Consider the following 17,551-nt stretch of genomic DNA (forward strand, 5'->3'; position numbering starts at 1 on the left):
AGTGATTGTAATTTTTTTATTTTTATTTTTTTACCAGAAATGGAAAGCTTATTTAGAACCAAACTCTTCACATGTGAATAGTTGTATTGGTTAATTTTGTTGCTGCATTTGTACTTTCTCCCACAGTTTTCAGAAGTGCCAGTCAAACTTATTATGGACTGCAAATAATGTCAGCCTATCTCTCTTAGGTTCAGACAATGTCACTGAAATCAAACAGAATCCAGTGACATTTGAGCTTGGCAGATAAGTAAATTATGTAGCCTAACCTCGGAGATGATAGTTTCTTTCCCTCAAATAAATAACAAATGAACTCATAGATGTATAAACTGTATAGAGCATAATGGTGTAAACCACAGTGAGTATCAACATGTGCTCAACAGTATCTACAGCATATCTGAGAAATGTCACTCTTGTTATACAGATGCATGCATCACAACACCAATGCTAATGCAACACTGAAATATAAGCTATATGCCACATCATCAGAGAAGGTGTGTGGGCGAAAAGCCACGTTTGTTTTCCTCTACATCGGTTGTTGGACCACTTCCTATGCTTCATTATGAACTCGGGTATCATGTAGGTCTACAATCAAAAACCCTCAGATGGAAAATATTGAGTCTCTGTTCTTCTCTTTGTGTTAAGCAGTAATATAGCTACAGACAGGTTGCTTCTTTATCCATATTGCCTTTATTTCAACGTAGATAAATTGCATTAACCACAATGCAAAAAGCCTTTATTTTTTTATTGATTATTTGGAACGCATCTACTTTTACCTCAGGAAACAGTAAGTATCACTGACTATATTACATGTATTACCTTGTATTTTAAACAATTTATTTGTGAAGGTTACTGCTGTAATACTGTATAATATTTCACTAAATATTATTGATATTTTCCATTAATCTCATTAATCTCAAACTAATATTTCAGCAGCAACACATCGCCTTCGCTTCTTGCTAGGGTGTCAAGCTGTGATACCATGTCAACATTACGGACATAAGTCAAACTCTTTCAAGTGGCTTTACAGAAAGGATGAAGTTAGTGACCCCATCCAGATATTTTTTGAGGACAAACAAGGAATGTGCCACCATCACAATGTCTTGCGGCACAGAATGGATGTTTTGCGCAATCGTACCTTGGTCATCAATTCTTTAACAGAGGAGGATCAAGGCATATACTGGTGTGAATATTGCATCAAAGATAACTGTGGGAGTAAATTTACCACTTTTGTCAGTCTGGAGAAAGGTCAGTGCTTTTGTAATTGTCATAATTTGTTCTTGCCTACCTGTTAAAAGAATCTACCAGATAACAACCTGCTCTGTTTATGCGGGAGTTCTCTGTCTCTCTTCTCTTAGTTAATTTCCTAATCTACGGCCCACCCATCTTCTTCTCACCCTTATTATCTTTCATTTTTTTCAGAAATTCTGACAGGACAAATTCACAGCGAGACATTCTACATTACTGCAGGCAGCACTTTTACGCATGCATGTCCAAGTGATTTTACTAGCTTAAAATGGACATTTGAGGCAAGTGAAAGGAGTGCTGAAGCAAATAGGAGCATTGTCAAAAACTCCACACATGGGACCCTAATAAGACCAGAAAGACACTTTCTGATTCTCAACAACTCTATACACCTCTCGAATGTTACAAGAGCAGATGCTGGGAAATATACCTGCTGGATGAACAGATGTGGTGGGCACAGTCAGAAGCTACTTTCTATCTACTTGTGTGTTTTAACAGGTATGGGAAACACACATTAACCCACGAACACGTTTTATTTCAACAATATTGAATGGTTTAACTTATCGATGGTTATGCCACATTACAGTTCTGTACCACAGCGAGAATTCATCTTTCACTTGTTCTGCGGCGTGTGACATGGCGGCCAGAAACCACACAGTAAAGCTGGAGACGGGCACATGGATTATATCACTACTTGATGATCCGTTTGGGTCATTAAAATGCAGTGCAAAGAGAAAGTTTGATGGATACAGTATAGTTAACAGCACACCAACAAGTGCTTCAAACAAAACAAAAGGTTGGTATCAAAAGTGTTTTCTTTGGCCCCGTAATCATTTTCTTTTTAAACAGTTCAATATCATGTGAAACAAATGACATGTCAGTACTTGAAACAGTGCATTTGGTTTATAGATACACATACAGCACCAGCGCATCGACATCTGACAGCAGCCATATATGGAACATCAGTGGTGCTTGCTTTTCTTGTTTTAATAGCACTTTTAATTTGCCTCAGACGAGGAAAGTGTGCAGGTAGGAAATATTCTGTTCTTCATGTTGCTCAAACTTCCTATTTGTTTCATGTTCAGTAACTGCAGGCCCTGCTGTTTACCACTGAAGCAGGGTGGTAAACAGTTGGGTCAAAGGCCGAAGTGAATGTTTGACATCCTGCGTTGATGTCAAGGTTTCTGTGTCCCTGATAGTCTCTCTGTTTCTCTGAATATCTCTCCAAAGCTTTCTCTGACCATCTTCCTTGTTGTGGCCTGGATGGCAGGGTAAGTGTTTTATGATGATGGTGATGATGGTGATGATGGTGATGATGACGATGACATAATCTGATAGGCTACCTGCAGCAATGAAATAACACTTGTGTTGTTTTATTCAGGCAATTTCTCACTTGTCATTACAGGTGGAAGATGAATCTGTTGTTTATCAGTCATTTGTCATCAGGGGACTTGACAAGACAACAAACAATATTGTGAATAACAATTATTGTGTGTATAGTGAGATAAAAGTGTAGAGAAATGTCTGTCTATCTGAAATATGTAATTGTGTGATAGATGTCGTTATTATTAGACTTTTTCTTTATTAGACTAAATTGCATGTAATGCATGTATGCATGTAATGTGTTTTTATACATGTGACCACAACAACATCTCCATTATAACTCATAGTCACACACAGAAACACAGAAATTTGGGGACATTTTGGAGGGTAACTGCAGTCTATTCTGTGCGGAAGGGCGGCTGTTCTCTGTGGCCATCGGCAGCTGCATGTGACTCAAAGCAGTCTGCGCGTGTCAAGCATGGTGTCAAGGGCAACTACGGCGAAATGCTGTTATCCTATGGGTTTTATTTGTTCTTGGTATTCCTCCATGCATTTATGTAAAAAAAAAAAATACAATGAGCCTTTGACCAACATTCTGTCATATCAATGTGTTGTGTGTTGAGTGTTGTGTCAGCCACTTGGTGACTTGTGGTGCAGCTTGGCAAAACTGAAAATTATTTAAATGGGGGAACTTTTTAGATTATCTACAAATATATGCTATATGGAAAATCACGTTCAATGGTTATGTTGGATTGCATCATAGTTTGAAATACAATATCAAACAAATTTTAAATCAAAGTTCTAAAGTAATTCCAAAATTGACCTTAGGGTATTTGGTTTAGACAGGATGCATGCCACTGATAGAATGAGGAAGTATAATATTGATTCATTACCTAGCCCTGCCCACTGGTTACAAAGGTAGATGGCATGCAGAATTGAGCCCAACTCCCCTGTCATGTTACAGTATGTTGTGTGCATGAAATAAGTTAAACACGTCTTCATAAGCAAGGGTGGAAATAACTAATTACATTTACTCACTTTACTGTAATTGAGCAGCTTTTTGGAGTATTTTTCAAAGTCTGTAATTTATATATGTTTTTACTGAAGTACTGCACCTCACTACATTTTAAATCACATCCATTACAGAGTACACATTTTGTGGCTCTCATAAGCAACAGAAACTGAACAATTGTAAATTGACAAATTGTGGAGCCATTCACAGTGAACGGTCAGTCAGCAAAGAGAGTAGTAATGGTTCTCTTTTGTAAAAAGTAATTTTTAGTCTGAGTACATTTTAAATGAGTTGCTTTTTACTTTTACTTAAGTAGATTTTTACACCAGCACGTTTACTTCTACTTAGGTAAGATATCGGCAAAGTAACAGTACTTGTACTTGATTAGGACATTCTACTAGTCTTTCCACCACTGTTAAGTTAAATTTTGTCTGAGCCAGACCTTACTGGCAGCAGCTGTGCCGGTTGTTGACCGGCTCGATAGACTTACGGTGACATCTATTGGCAGTTAAATGAAACTGCAGCTTACATGTAGTCCAATACAGATCTAATGGCCTGTCTACATGAATCTATTACACTATCCATCTAGGCGAACCCTGCTGTAGCAGATCTTTCTCAGACATAATCAGTTTGACTATACATTCATATTCATAACCCACAGAAAAGGAAAAGGCAACTTGACAGCTGGGCTTGACTGGGTAAACTAACTGGTGTAGGTTTAAATGTAATGGGTGATTACTGTAATGGTAGGTTTAAATGTAATGGCTAATGGTCTATGGTTTATTAACTATTAAACATAACATTTTCTTGGCAGTTGTATGGTTCTACAATTCAACATATTTTGAAGTCAAGATATTTCTTTTTTTGTGCACATGCACATTCTAAGCATAAATTGTCAGCAAAGGAAACTCGGTGACTACGCTGCCGTAACAAAAAAATAGACTAATTGAAAGAATCTAGATAAATCCCATTTGTCTACAGTTGGTGGCGGTAACGCGCCGCATTTGGCTCCAATCTGCCAATAAAATACAAAAGAAGAAAGTGACCAGCCAAGCCAGTAGCTGATCCAGCGGGTTGCCAGGTTAGACGCATGAGTTACCACCTTGGTCGAATGAATAGTCCGCTTCTCATTTCCCACCGCCGGCCTCTCAGTTACCAGCGCCGGCTTATCATTGGCCAGATCCTGGCTTCGGCAAGGATATAGCCTCCGCCGGCTTCTCAATAGTTTTGATTTTGACCCTTTCCCTGCGCCATAGAGAAAAAGACAGATTTGGGGCGGAAAGTAATCCGGCCCGGTGTAATTTTTCTTCTCCGCCACAGACAGCCGCGGGCGCTAATATTAGAATATTGAATATTGCAGAATAACAAATGCAATCTGTTCCTGACAGAATTATAAACCCACTGTATCTTTTACTAAATAGGTTGTACTTTCCCTCTCTTTTGCACTCAATCAGGGAACAATTAAATGCAAATAAGCCTATAGATGTTTAGAATTTTTTGGAAAGTTTGATATTTTGATATTTGATATTTCTCCTGATGCTGTTACTTTCTTTTGTTTTCTGCCATTGTTACCATTGTTATGCACATTTTTATTTAGCCTATGCCTACTTCACTGACTGACAATCAAAACCGAATAGATTTGTTAAACAATAAAAACAAAATCCATTGCATTTAAAATAATTTTAAAAAAAAAGAGTTGAAACAAAATTATTCATTTTAATTCCAGTGGATTTTGTTTTAAAACATTTTTTGGACATCTTACTACCTGGATGACTGAAATGAATCTACACAGACATGTATTAAAATTAATTTGATGCAGTAGCAGTTTTGCATTGTTTTCTTAGTATACTATTTAGTACACTTAGGCTACATTGTTTTTCAGTGATGAAAAAGTAGCCTGAGAAAATGATGTGAGAAAATGATGTAAAACGAACCAATAACACAAGAACATGATGCTTGGCCATGCATCAGCCTATGGGTTTCAGTAAGGTTTGACTTGGTGAAATAGTCATGTATGCTACAGTACATTGCTGTTAGGATTGTGTATACTGAACAGAATCCAGACATAGAAACTGTTTCCTGATACCCAATAACACAAAATATACAGTAGTAGCCTAGGCCAATGTCAAACACTTGCTGAGTTGCTGTAACCTTATTTAATTGGTGTATGTGGGCTATAGTTATAAAGTTCTGCAAGTTATGTGATAGGCCTAGAAAAACAAAACATTTTTTTAATTGCATTTTGTACCAACTTTGTATTGATAACACGCCCCAACTTTTTATCATTCCTTTGGGTGTCTGTGGAATTTGTAATCATATAACAGACTGTAAATAATAAAAAATACATTTTGACTCATAATCCTTGTCTCTTTTTTCAGTTTTTTCAGTACTGGTTAATTTATATTAAAGGAACAATCAGTAACATTAACTGGCTCGTTGCACAAAATAACCATAATATCAGCGAGGTTCGTGAGTGTTGTTGATCAATGCCAGTCACTCCAATTCTACCTCAATGGCTGCCGAGATGTCAAGCTTTCCAAACAAGCAGTTCGGTTCGGTACTCTCTGTTTTGGTCTTTTTTGATCCATAGGCTACTGTCTGTTTTGGTGGAAACGACCCTCCCTCTCCCACACGTGCACTCGAAACGGTTCCATGGAAGAACGAACTGCAACGAAACCTAAAAAGTCCGACAAACCTCACAAAACCCGCAATGACAAAGTCCGCTCCAAAACCCAAGTGAACATTGCTGCTGCATTTCAAATGTGGGGGGAGGACTCTGAAAAACGTCAATAATACCGATGTGGAGTTGGCCTTTTGTTGGACAGGTACGCAATCTATGCTGTTGCTAACGTTAGACTCACAAGCTATATAACGTTAGCTCTGTCCGCAATCACACGTTGCTATATCTCACTTCACTCAGAAGAAAACACTATAGAATCTCACATCTCACTATAGAAAACACTATAGAAAATATTTTTAGCATGGTTTTTACTGTGGCGGCCTGCCACAGTACAGTATTGGGGAAACTGTAGCTCGCTTCGCTATGCATCTGTCAAGCAATATGCTCACAAAGTTGGTTAGCGTTACCTGCAGCAGGACCCGCTGGATCTCTGAGTTAGCCGATAGCGTAGTATCGCTAGTGTGGAAGAAAACTCAGGTCGACAGAGTGGCAGTTTGACAGGTTTATTCAATCTGCAGGTACAAGGAACTCAAAATCAAACTCAAAATCTGGATGTGAGAGAGTTTTATGAATATTCATGATTATGTTAATACAGATAGAATATAATAAAGCTATTGGTCAAAAGGTCATATGAACAAGACTGAACAACCAATGATAATTATAGTTCTAGCACTTTAAAGGATAAGGCTGGTGTTTTTTAATGCATTGCTTAACGTCAACAAATCCTATGAAAATAACAAAATCAGCAATGATTTTGTTTTGCCAACAAGTCTCGTCCATGTAGCCGGTGCCCAATGAAGCCATGTCCCAGCAGCCATAGAACTCCATTGTATTAAAAAAATGGTTAAAAACACGTCAAAGAGCCATGCCGTTGCTCTGGGCAACATATTTCATCATCACGATGCACCGGGCCAGCCGATTTTTTTAACTTAATAAGCCGGCTGTAAACACGTTTGCAATCTCAGGAAAGTAGTTCCGTAGTACCGAAAATAGTCCCCGGTGTAATGAAGAATTTGTTCCTATTTGAATTTGATTTGGTAATAACTATAACAGCCTGACTTTTCGTGGTAACAGTTAGCGATTTTTAAAATTGAAACTGTCTTTTTGAGCTGTATTTCAAAGTTATTAGCTTACAGTTGGAGCCAATGACTAACGGGTTGACGGCTAAAAACGGTACGTGGGAAGTCAGAAAGTAACGGGAGTAGAGCAAACGCATTGTTGATTTAGTTATTTTCATAGGATTTGTTGACGGTAAGCAATGCATTAAAAAACACCAGCTTTTTCCTTTAAGGAGATGCGCAATAAGAGGTGGCCCCCTTCTTCTAGTTGACAACAAGTTATTATTTTGCCAAGGCCACTTGTTATCTATGAGATATGGGCAGTTGCACATTCCAGACTCACAGTTCTGTGAGAAACACACAAGATTACTTTTAGTAACATCTTGTTCAATCTTATAATGGTGAAGCAGATTCAGTTTCTTGAGTTTTAGACACTTAAGGTGTAAATATGGGTCAGAGGTTACATATTAAGTGAGCATATTCATAGTATTCTGTTACATCACCACACAGCCATCTTGGTAGGAAAATAACAGGTGATTGCAATACATTAACAGGTGATTACAATCAAATGACATACACAGCCAATGAGCTGTGAGTATTGTAAAGCGCCATATTAGTAGGAAATGCATGTGACATCATGGGAATCATAGAGATATAATATCTCTATGATGGGAATACTATGAATAGGAATGTTGCTTAGTATAGGTACTTTTCCATTTCTTTTTCAACACTAGTTATTGATTGCATCTTTTACTTGACTTCATAATAGTTCTGTAACTGTGGGATGTACCAGGTCCAACTCCTCAGCCGACAAGGTGGTCTTGCCTGTAGTTAAGTGCGACAGAGACAAACTTAACAGCCCCAGGTTGTTAGCCATCGCCGCTGACTGCACCGCCAGGTGAACAATTTTATTGAAAAATTCCACCGTCTCCTCATCCCTAGGCTGAGTAGGTTGTCTACTCCCTGACCAGGTAGTGGAACCAGGAGAAAAAATGGTGGCCAGTGCGTTGTCAAGCGGGAGAATGCCATGACGCATCCAAAGCAGCAGAGGTGCGGGTCCATGGCGACAATCAGCCCGGGGAAATTCGGGCAGAACTTCGTGTTGGGGTCCTGGTGGCTCAGTGGTCTAAGGCGCGTACCATGTAAACGTTCTTTAAAAAAAAAACTTTGTGTTGTCAGACGATGCCATCCTTAGCAGTAGTTGTTGTCTAGAGCGCTGAAGAAAAGTGGATGGCTGAATCCTGATTGACTGAGTACGTGCATGCAAATTTCAGTGCGCTGAGGCGAATACATGAGTCATTAAGCATAAGATCCCCGTTAAGAGGGGCTGTGTGAAAGAGAACTGCATTTTCCACTGTGCTGTGCACTTCTCTCAGTGCCGCACGCTAATAAATAGCCTTTATTGTAAGAACACAGAGATCTCAGCTTGAATTCTTTATAGAACAAGTTTTCTCTATCACTATGAAATGAAAATGACTAACAATAATTAAAGACAAAATTAAATTGGGATCATTATAAAATTAGTTGTAATTTCATTTTTATTGGACAAATAATTCCCTAAAATTAATTTCCCCAAAGATAATCATATTCAATCACAAAATTGTGAAATAAATATAATCTATTAGTTTCTGTGTCCATGTAATGACATATTAAGATATCAGAAATATTGATAAAGCACATCTTTAATAATACATTTCCTGGATTGGCTGAATTTCCTACAGCTTTTTCCCTTCATGGTTGAGAGTCCACAGGTTTGATCTTGATGTGGATGCCGTTGAGTGAGTGAAGTATAAGTCTAGGAATTATCTTGGGTTTCCCAGTGGGGTCCTCTATCAGCTGATATCTCCTCAGTGTCTCGGCTATCACCACTTTTATTTCATTCATGGCAAAGGTCTGGCCAATGCAGTTCCTAAGGGAGGAAAACAAATAAAGGTAACAGCAATGGGAGGAACACGAAGAGCAATTAAGTGCATGTCTTGCTTCGAGGTATGGACAGAGGTCTGTATGCTCCATAAATATTTGGACTGTAACGGAATTATTTGACTTGGGCTTAATCCTCTCATTATTTTGGAATGTGAAATGACATGAGTTTGGGAATTGTTGCAGTTTGTTCTTCCTACTGTTTTTAAAAAAAAAAGTAATACTATGGGTAAATAAAAGAAAAAAACCTGTTACAACAGTACATCCCATTGAAACATTGGCTCAGGATTATGATGATTAAATGATGAACTAACAACTCAGACTTGGTCAGACATGGTCACAGGGGATTCACATAAAGATATGTTTAATGAAATGCAAAAGGTTGGAAAGGAAACTTGAAAATAAAATATTAAGAGTCTGGTGCGGTTTATGGGTTCCAGACATCTCGATTAGCAGACATTTATTTGCATTCAATAAATAGAAAACGGATAAAACAAAACAAATTAATAAACCTTCTCAAAATACATGCGTTGATTCATATTACACAGGATAAAAGAATATTCCACATAATGATATACCTTTGAGGCCTAATTTCCTCATTAGAGGACTAAAACAAGTAGCCTAGTACATTTTTTATTCATTTGGATCAAACCTAGGTTACACAGGGTCCAACCTATGTTTTGTGCTAATCCATGATAAAACAGCTAGAGCTTAGTTACATGCCCATAGACTCAATACTTCTGCCAGGTAAATAAGTAGCCAGTGAATAATTGTAAAGTGAGAATCTGACTGTCTGGTTCTCTAAAATAGTGGTTGAGTCACATGGTGTCAGGTGTGGACAAACCTGGGGCCAGCAGAGAAAGGCACAAAGGCATATGGTGACCTTTTTGAAGCATTCTCTGGCAGGAAACGGAGTGGGTCAAAGACCTTTGAGGAAACAAGAAGATAAAAAAAACAAAAACAAAACAGAGAAACGTCAGTGTGGAATAGATGTCCTGCAGTTTGCTGCTTTATGTGGCTTAAAGCAATAACAGTCACAACAGCCATGTTTGCATTTTGTACCTTTTATTTATTCAAAGAATTTACTGAACTCACATGCTTTTGACAGCAGCGCTGTACTTAATACAATTAGAAAGATTCACCCCTGGGAGCTGAACCGTATGAACACAGTCCACCACTGTTGGCCACTGAGCAGCTGTTAACAGCGGTTAACCTCCAACATTGGAGTTTGTTAACTTTCAACAATTGGAGGTTAACCGCCTTGCTTATTGGCACCCCAATGGTATAGTTACTGAGGGAGGGCAGAGCGGTTCTCATTGACTTTACCCAAAATTTGCCAAGATTGGAATCAACACCCTCCAGTGACAAGCCCTCTTCTACCACCACCCAATAAGGGTTCACTTACATGAGGGTTCTCCCAGACAGTTGCATTCCTATGAATCCCAAACACACTGGTTCCAATAACACAACCTACAAAAAAGAAAAAGATTTATTTTGAGTTAGTCTTGCATAGGGTATATTATGTTTGGCATTCAAACAATGGATTATGAAACAGGCCATAGCTTCAATATGTTAAGCGCTACAATACTCATTAAGTAATAACACAGCTCATGACAAAATATGAATATTGACAAACCTTTGCTAGTGCTTGATAAAAGGCTGTCAGTAAAATGAAAACTAGGGCTATAGGACCATCGTGGAATGTTCATGGTACCACGATGTATTTTGTCTTTAACTTTAGCTTTAGCTTGCTGAATTTGACCTGACTGCAAGGCCAATTTACCTTTGGATATAATAAAGTTTACTTTGAACCTTGAGACAAAACCAATTTTACATTTTACCTGTAACTAGTAGGGTAAAGGTTATGAAGGGTGCCATTGTAAAATCAGCATGCTATCTAATGGTTATCTATATTCCAATTCCAATTCCAATTCCAATTTCCCATTTGGCAGACGCTTTTATCCAAAGCGATGTACACATGAGATTTTAATACAACACAAGCAAGGATCTAGTCAGGAGAGAACAACGAGAGTAAGTGCCATAAAGCTAAGTTCTAGTCCGACAGGACACAGGTGCCACGAGGCAGTGCATAGAGGCAGTGCATAGAGTGCATAGAGGCAGATAAAGAATAATAGAATCTATATGACAAAGGCCCACTGTCCAGCAAATAGTAACAGATATATTCAGTTCATCAGTTTCTAACTAGACACAAATACACCAATGACCTGCAGGCAAACTCCTTCCATCAAAGAAGGTTATGGGCTTGGTTGTTCTTCGCATGATTCCTGGTACTGAAGGGTAAAGACGGAGGGATTCTTTTATACACATTGTGGTGTATGGGATTTGACTGAGATCATCCCTAAAAACAAAATACATATACCCATATCAGTATTGCATATTGATCAATATACTTACTAAATAAAAAACTGGAGGCCTAGTGCACTTATTGTTAGCTCATCCAAAAAAACAAGTGTACATGCACAGATTGTCACTGACTTCTACAGTATGGCAATAATTTGAATGCAGTGGCCTACCACTCCATGGTGTCCTTGCCATCCAGGGCTTGGATGATCTCATCCCTGCAGATCTGTTGGTGTTCTGGGTTGCAGGCCAGACAGTAGAGGGTGAAAGAGATGCCACTGGCTGTGGTGTCATGGCCCTCAAACATGAAGGTGTCCACTTCCGCTCGCATATCCTCATCTGACAGACCCTGCTGCTTCTCGTCCTGAAGTAGAGATAAAGTGCAAAAAGATGAAAATTGGAGAGAACCTTTTGTACAATATGTTAAAGTAATAATAATAATGATATTAATAAACTGTATTTGTTCCATACACTTGTAACTTTGTTACTTTATTTTCTTTTCTTTTTTGTTTTTTTTGTTCTTTTTAAAACAGTTGCAAATTGCTTTACATGCACTTAAACAATAATTAATAAATGCCAATAAAATAAACAATAAAAATGCTGGAGTGTATGTGGCAGTCAGGGTGGGGTTGAGCATTAGGGAGGTAGGAGTGGCTCAGCCCAATTAATAGTATGATCTCTCTGTTGCAGTGAGACTGGGACTAGCAGCGAGTACATTGCACTGAAAAGTCTAAAGACTTAACTAAGTCTAAGACTTTTCAGTGCAGAAACTGAGCACTGACCAAATTTAGTTATGTTCTCTTGAGAGCCGTCAGAGAGAGCGCATTGAGGTGGCTTGAGGTGTGCTTGTGCACCAGCGCTGCTCTTGTCCTCTCTGTTGCCCATCCGACTCTGCAACGTTTGTGAAAGTGGTGGCCAGTATAGGGTTCTAGATGGAGGATCACCGTTTGTGGTGGCACCTGTAGGGTGGCACCAGGAGACGACTGCACCCAGACCCACGGCACTTCTGAATTTGAGACCCCTGCCACCCCACCCTCAACCCCCTCTACCCCATAGGTCCCAGTATCAGACCCACAGGGGGCCCCTCAAGTGCCAGAACAGGAGTGCTGCAGGCATCCTGACTACTTGTAAAAGGACTGTCCCCTGATGGAGGTAGGACAAGTGGTTTGGGTCGCCTGCTCTCCAGTGTCCTCTCCTGGGCTGCGTTTCCCAAAAGCATTGTAAGCCTAAGATGTTCATAAAGTATATCGTTAGAAGCATCTTAAGGCTACGGTGGGTTTCCCAAAAGCTTCTTAAAGTCGAGATGAAATGAAAAATGCCTTTTTAACCCTTTTAGATCACAATTTTCAACAACTTCCAGGGATTGCTTGGAGTGAGATCTGTGACTGCACAGGGTGTGGTGGGGGTAGGGGGATGGTTACATGTGTGTGTATGTGTTCAATTCCATAAAGTCCAAACCCAAGAGGTCTATTGTAAGTAGATCATTTTTACCCTGTTTTGGGGTAGTTGCACTCAAAATTAAGGCAATAGTGCAATAAACTGGACCAAAATTGGTTGTTTTGCTTTTGTGTTTGTAGAAAAAAAAAACTTATGGACAATTAAAACACACAGCACAGAACACAAAGAAAGAATGTTATTTGAAGTAAGTTTTATGTGTTTATCGCCCATTGGCTGGGTTTAGTGCAGCAGCAGGTGGCCAATGGGAGATCCTGACATCTCTGCAGGTTCTCTTCTGTATTATTATTAGTGTGGTATTCTGTTCTCGGTATGTGTACTTTTAGTTAAAGCATTTACTTAATGGAAAATTAATAAGAAAATGAATAAGCAAATGGAAAAACAAAAGGATAAATTTAAATGTCTTTTTAAAAGCCATTTTTGCAAATGTGTAAATCACTAAATATAAATTTAGTGAATTATTTATGGATTACAGAAAGTATTATGAAATCATATTATTAATTGATCAGTTTCATTTCCCATTTAAGTGATTATTATAAAATTGACACATTTTAAATCCATTTTAATTAGTAATTTAATAAATTGTTTGACTTTTTTTGTCAATTGTCAATTATATTAAATTACTTCAATGAGAGCTCTGCAGCTATTACTATCAGCGTGGTGCTTGTGCTTTTTTGTCTAATGGTATAGTCCAAAATTAATGAAGGAAAAAGAATACGATAATGAATAACAAATGAACAAAGCACAACAGCAGGAACATCTAAGAGGACGGTAGTAGAGGACCTTAGTGTTCTGGCAGGGATATAAAATGAAAGATAATCTTTAGTATATGAAGGTGCTAGGTTATGTAATGCTTTATAAACAAGTAAAAGTACTTGTACCAATTCTAAAAGGTGCAGGTAGCCAGTGCAGTGTTGCTAGTAATGGAGTAATGTGTTCATTTCTCTTAGTTTTTGTTAAAATTCTTGCCACAGTATTGTAAATTACCTGTAGTTTTCTTACAGATTGTTTTGGTAGTCCAGTAAAAAGGGAATTAGAGTAGTCCAGTCGGCTTGTAACAACAGCGTCTATAAGCATTTTTGCATCTTTCTGAGTTAAAAAGGTCTCACTTTGGCTATTCCTATGATGAAAGAAGGTTGTCTTTGTGACCTTGTTAAAATGGTAGTTAAAACTTAAGGTCAGAGTCTAAAATTGCACCCAAATCTGTTACTTCGGTTTTGACCTGTTTATCCAGACAACCCAGCGTTGAGTGTAATTTTGTCTCTTTTTGCTTTAGGTCCTACAAGGAGAATTTCAGTTTTTTCTTCATTTGATTTTAAAAGGTTTTTACTCATCCAAATATTGATATCAGTGAGACAGGCAATAAGGGCACTGGGAGTATTAGGGTCGTTTGGTGAAATGGATATATATAATTGTGTGTCGTCTGCATAGCAATGGTAGTTGATGTGGTGATGCCTAATGATGTGAGTGGGAGTGGGAACATATATATAGAGAGAATAAAATAGGGCAGAAAATACTACCTTGAGGAATGCCATAATCAATATCAGCTGTCTGAGATACATAATCACCCAGGCTAACGAAGACCTGTCTCCTGGTTATGTAAGAGCAGAACCAATCAAGAACAGTATCAGAGAGACCTACCCGTTTCTCAAGTCTGTCAATTAAAATACTGTGGTTAATCGTATCAAATGCAGCGCTCAGATCTGGAAGGATGAGGACAACCACTTTATTTGCATCAGCAGTAGTTCTAAGATCATTAACTACATTTAGAAGGGCTGTTTCAGTACTGTGGTAGGTCCAAAAACCTAACCTTTCTAATGTACCGTTTTTAATTAGGCAATTATGTAACAATAACAAATAATCTTCTCTAAAACCTTGCCAAGGAAGGGGAGGTTAGAAATGGGTCTATAATTGTTAAGGTCAGCATTGTCCAGAGTGGGTTTCTTAAACAGAGGTTTTACCATGGCTAATTTGAAGGCTTTGGATGCCTAATTATAGAGAAGAGTTTATTATCTTGGTTGTATCCTGGGAGAGGCAGTGAAAGCTATCAATAAAAAGCTTTGTTGGAATAGGGTCAAGAACACAGGTGGATGAGTTCATCTTCCTAATGGTGACATTGATTGCTTCTTCGTTGATCAAATGAAAGGATGTCATCCTTGATTGAGGCTCCTGGACAGGGAGATCCCAGGGAGTGGTAACAGAAGGGTTAAGAATATCAGCTCTGATGTCAACTGTTTTGTCTTTAAAAAATGATGCAAATTCTTCACATTTAAGAACAGACGTTTGATTAAAACAAGCAAGAGGGGCTGGACTTAAAAGACCGTTGATAGTAGAGAAAATGACTTTGGGGTTGTTTTGATTCTTTGAGAAATGGGCTTGACAGCATTATTGTAAATACGTATATCCTTAAAAATATCAAAATGAACCTGCAGTTTACTTTTCTTCAACAGTCGCTCAGCTTTGCTACAGCTTTTTTTCAGCTGGCAAATAGCAGCATTTTTCCATGGTAGCTTACGAGATTGATACTTTTTTTTTGGCTTGAACAGGGCAACTGTGTCTAAGGCATTTCTTAGTTTACTACTGAAGTCATCTACAACAGTGATTCTCAACCTTTTACATATCAAGGACCCCTAATTTAGTACACATTAGGGGCACGGACCCACATTTGATAAGATTTTGTCTCTCGGACCCAAATCAGACAATATTTTTATTGCTAGATATGAGTTTGTCCAGATTCCATGACTATCTTGTAGAGTGATAACAGTGCAACTATGATCAAAATAGTCATTCTTCTACATTCTCTAATTGTGTTAACTTCTTCTAAATGAAATAATGGTGAAGTTTATTAATTCAGCAATTTGCTGGGGACCCCCTGGAACCCCCTCACATTGAGAACCATTGATCTACAAGATCGTCGACTGAGCAATTGTTAGATGAGGAAGAGTGCAATTTATCCATGCTCTGCTCCACAAAAAGTGCAAAAAGTGAAGCAGAGTATGGATCATTTAAAGGACAAGGAAGGATTTTCTACCTCTTTTTGCCTTTTTATGTTTAGAACTAATTGTCTCTCTCAACACACGGAACCCCCCCCCCACCAATAAGGGATTCTAAATCCCACCCACTTTTAGTTTAACATGAAAATGAATACAGGTATAAAAGGACTTGACATAAGCTGCTTCAAATGCTAATATTGTTTATTTTTGCTTTCAAGCATTCCTATATTATGGATTTCTTTATTTGCTGCAATGAAAAAAACGAATAAAAAATTGCTAGACATACTTAGCTTAGCATTCCAGCTCAAAATTGTACTGCACTTCTTGATCACTACTGACACACCCTCTACTGTGCCTCTCCTCCCACTTAGAGTCAGTCAGATTCATTCATGATTCATTCATTCATCAAGTCAGCAAAATAACAAATGTGCGCAGGCAAGAAAAAAACCTGTGTGTCCCTGACGAAAATGCCACTTAACTGGTGCAAAGCCCCGCCATGCACCATGAGGCATCATGAAAATAGAACCATTTGTCATGTCATTTCTACTGGCATTAGTTCACCCATTTTTAAGGACAGAATGATTGGCAAACAATTAACAAATAATGTTTCAGGGAACTGGGTTTTTAGACAAACAATAAGAGTTGTTGAACAGGTTTGTAAGATGTTCTGTTACATGTCCGAAGGGGGGTGGACTGGTGGAGCAGATGCTGAAAAACAGGATAAATGATCAGACACCAGAGCATGGCTTCTTATTACAAAACTCTGTTGAATTATATTTATTAAACATTTTTCAAATGCATATGGTCTCTTCTTAATTATGTGTCATTATATATCAATTTTTTTTATTATAATTTCTTCCAAGAATAGGAAATAATTGTTACATCAATATGTTATTTCACATAAAATTCTATAAATGCATGAAAATTAAAACTATTCAAGTATTCAAACAAAACCACACAAAAAAACCCAAATCTATTTTCTCTCACATCTCAATACTCAGCACACTTGCCTTTTAATGTTATCTCAATGGCTCAAATACTATTGAGATACGCAAGTGTGCCGTTTGCTACACGTGTCCAATAGGAGACACTAAACTAGGGCTGAAAGATATTAACAAAAAATTGAATTACGATTATTTGACAGAATATTGCAATTGTGATTTAAACTGTGATTTATATCATCACAAGTTTTTCTTGTCATACATTTTTAGAACTTTAAAATTGTTTAAAGAAAAAGTGATTTTGTTAAAAAAAGATAAGATGTCAGTGTGCAGGTTGAGGATGAGTTTGATGAAGGGTCTTTGGTCCATGAATCAAGTACAATACTGGTGAAAAACCAGTATTGTACTTGATTCATAGACCAAAGATTACCCTCTAAAATACCTTTTGAGGATACCTTTTTTTTTTTTTTTACCATTTTGGACACTCCATTTTGGACGCTTCATGTTTGGTGCCATTTTAGACAGTCATAGTTATTTTACACACAATGCATTAAATAAAAAATAGA

At 37.9% G+C, this 17,551-nt stretch overlaps 1 protein-coding gene and 2 long non-coding RNA genes across 3 annotated transcripts; 2 read left to right on the forward strand and 1 right to left on the reverse strand.

Moving 5' to 3' along the window:
• Nucleotides 1-647: 647 nt before the first annotated feature.
• On the forward strand, nt 648-2,005 carry LOC139933373 (uncharacterized). The gene is made up of 4 exons (XR_011785596.2): nt 648-784; nt 931-1,245; nt 1,420-1,740; nt 1,829-2,005. It is a non-coding gene; the product is annotated as an uncharacterized LOC139933373 (long non-coding RNA).
• A 144-nt stretch (nt 2,006-2,149) lies between these two features.
• On the forward strand, nt 2,150-2,755 carry LOC139933371 (uncharacterized). The gene is made up of 3 exons (XR_011785595.1): nt 2,150-2,271; nt 2,473-2,513; nt 2,648-2,755. It is a non-coding gene; the product is annotated as an uncharacterized LOC139933371 (long non-coding RNA).
• A 6,291-nt stretch (nt 2,756-9,046) lies between these two features.
• LOC139933376 (cytochrome P450 4B1-like) lies at nt 9,047-12,815 on the reverse strand. The gene is made up of 6 exons (XM_071927438.2): nt 12,672-12,815; nt 11,770-11,960; nt 11,461-11,594; nt 10,641-10,705; nt 10,080-10,162; nt 9,047-9,224 (listed from the first exon to the last, which is right to left on the reverse strand). The coding sequence occupies exons 1-6, from the start codon at nt 12,813-12,815 to the stop codon at nt 9,047-9,049; spliced, it is 795 nt and encodes a 264-aa protein (XP_071783539.1).
• Between the last annotated feature and the right edge of the window lie 4,736 nt (nt 12,816-17,551).

Source organism: Centroberyx gerrardi, chromosome 12, assembly GCF_048128805.1.
Source record: "Centroberyx gerrardi isolate f3 chromosome 12, fCenGer3.hap1.cur.20231027, whole genome shotgun sequence".
Classification (NCBI taxonomy): Eukaryota; Metazoa; Chordata; class Actinopteri; order Beryciformes; family Berycidae; genus Centroberyx; species Centroberyx gerrardi.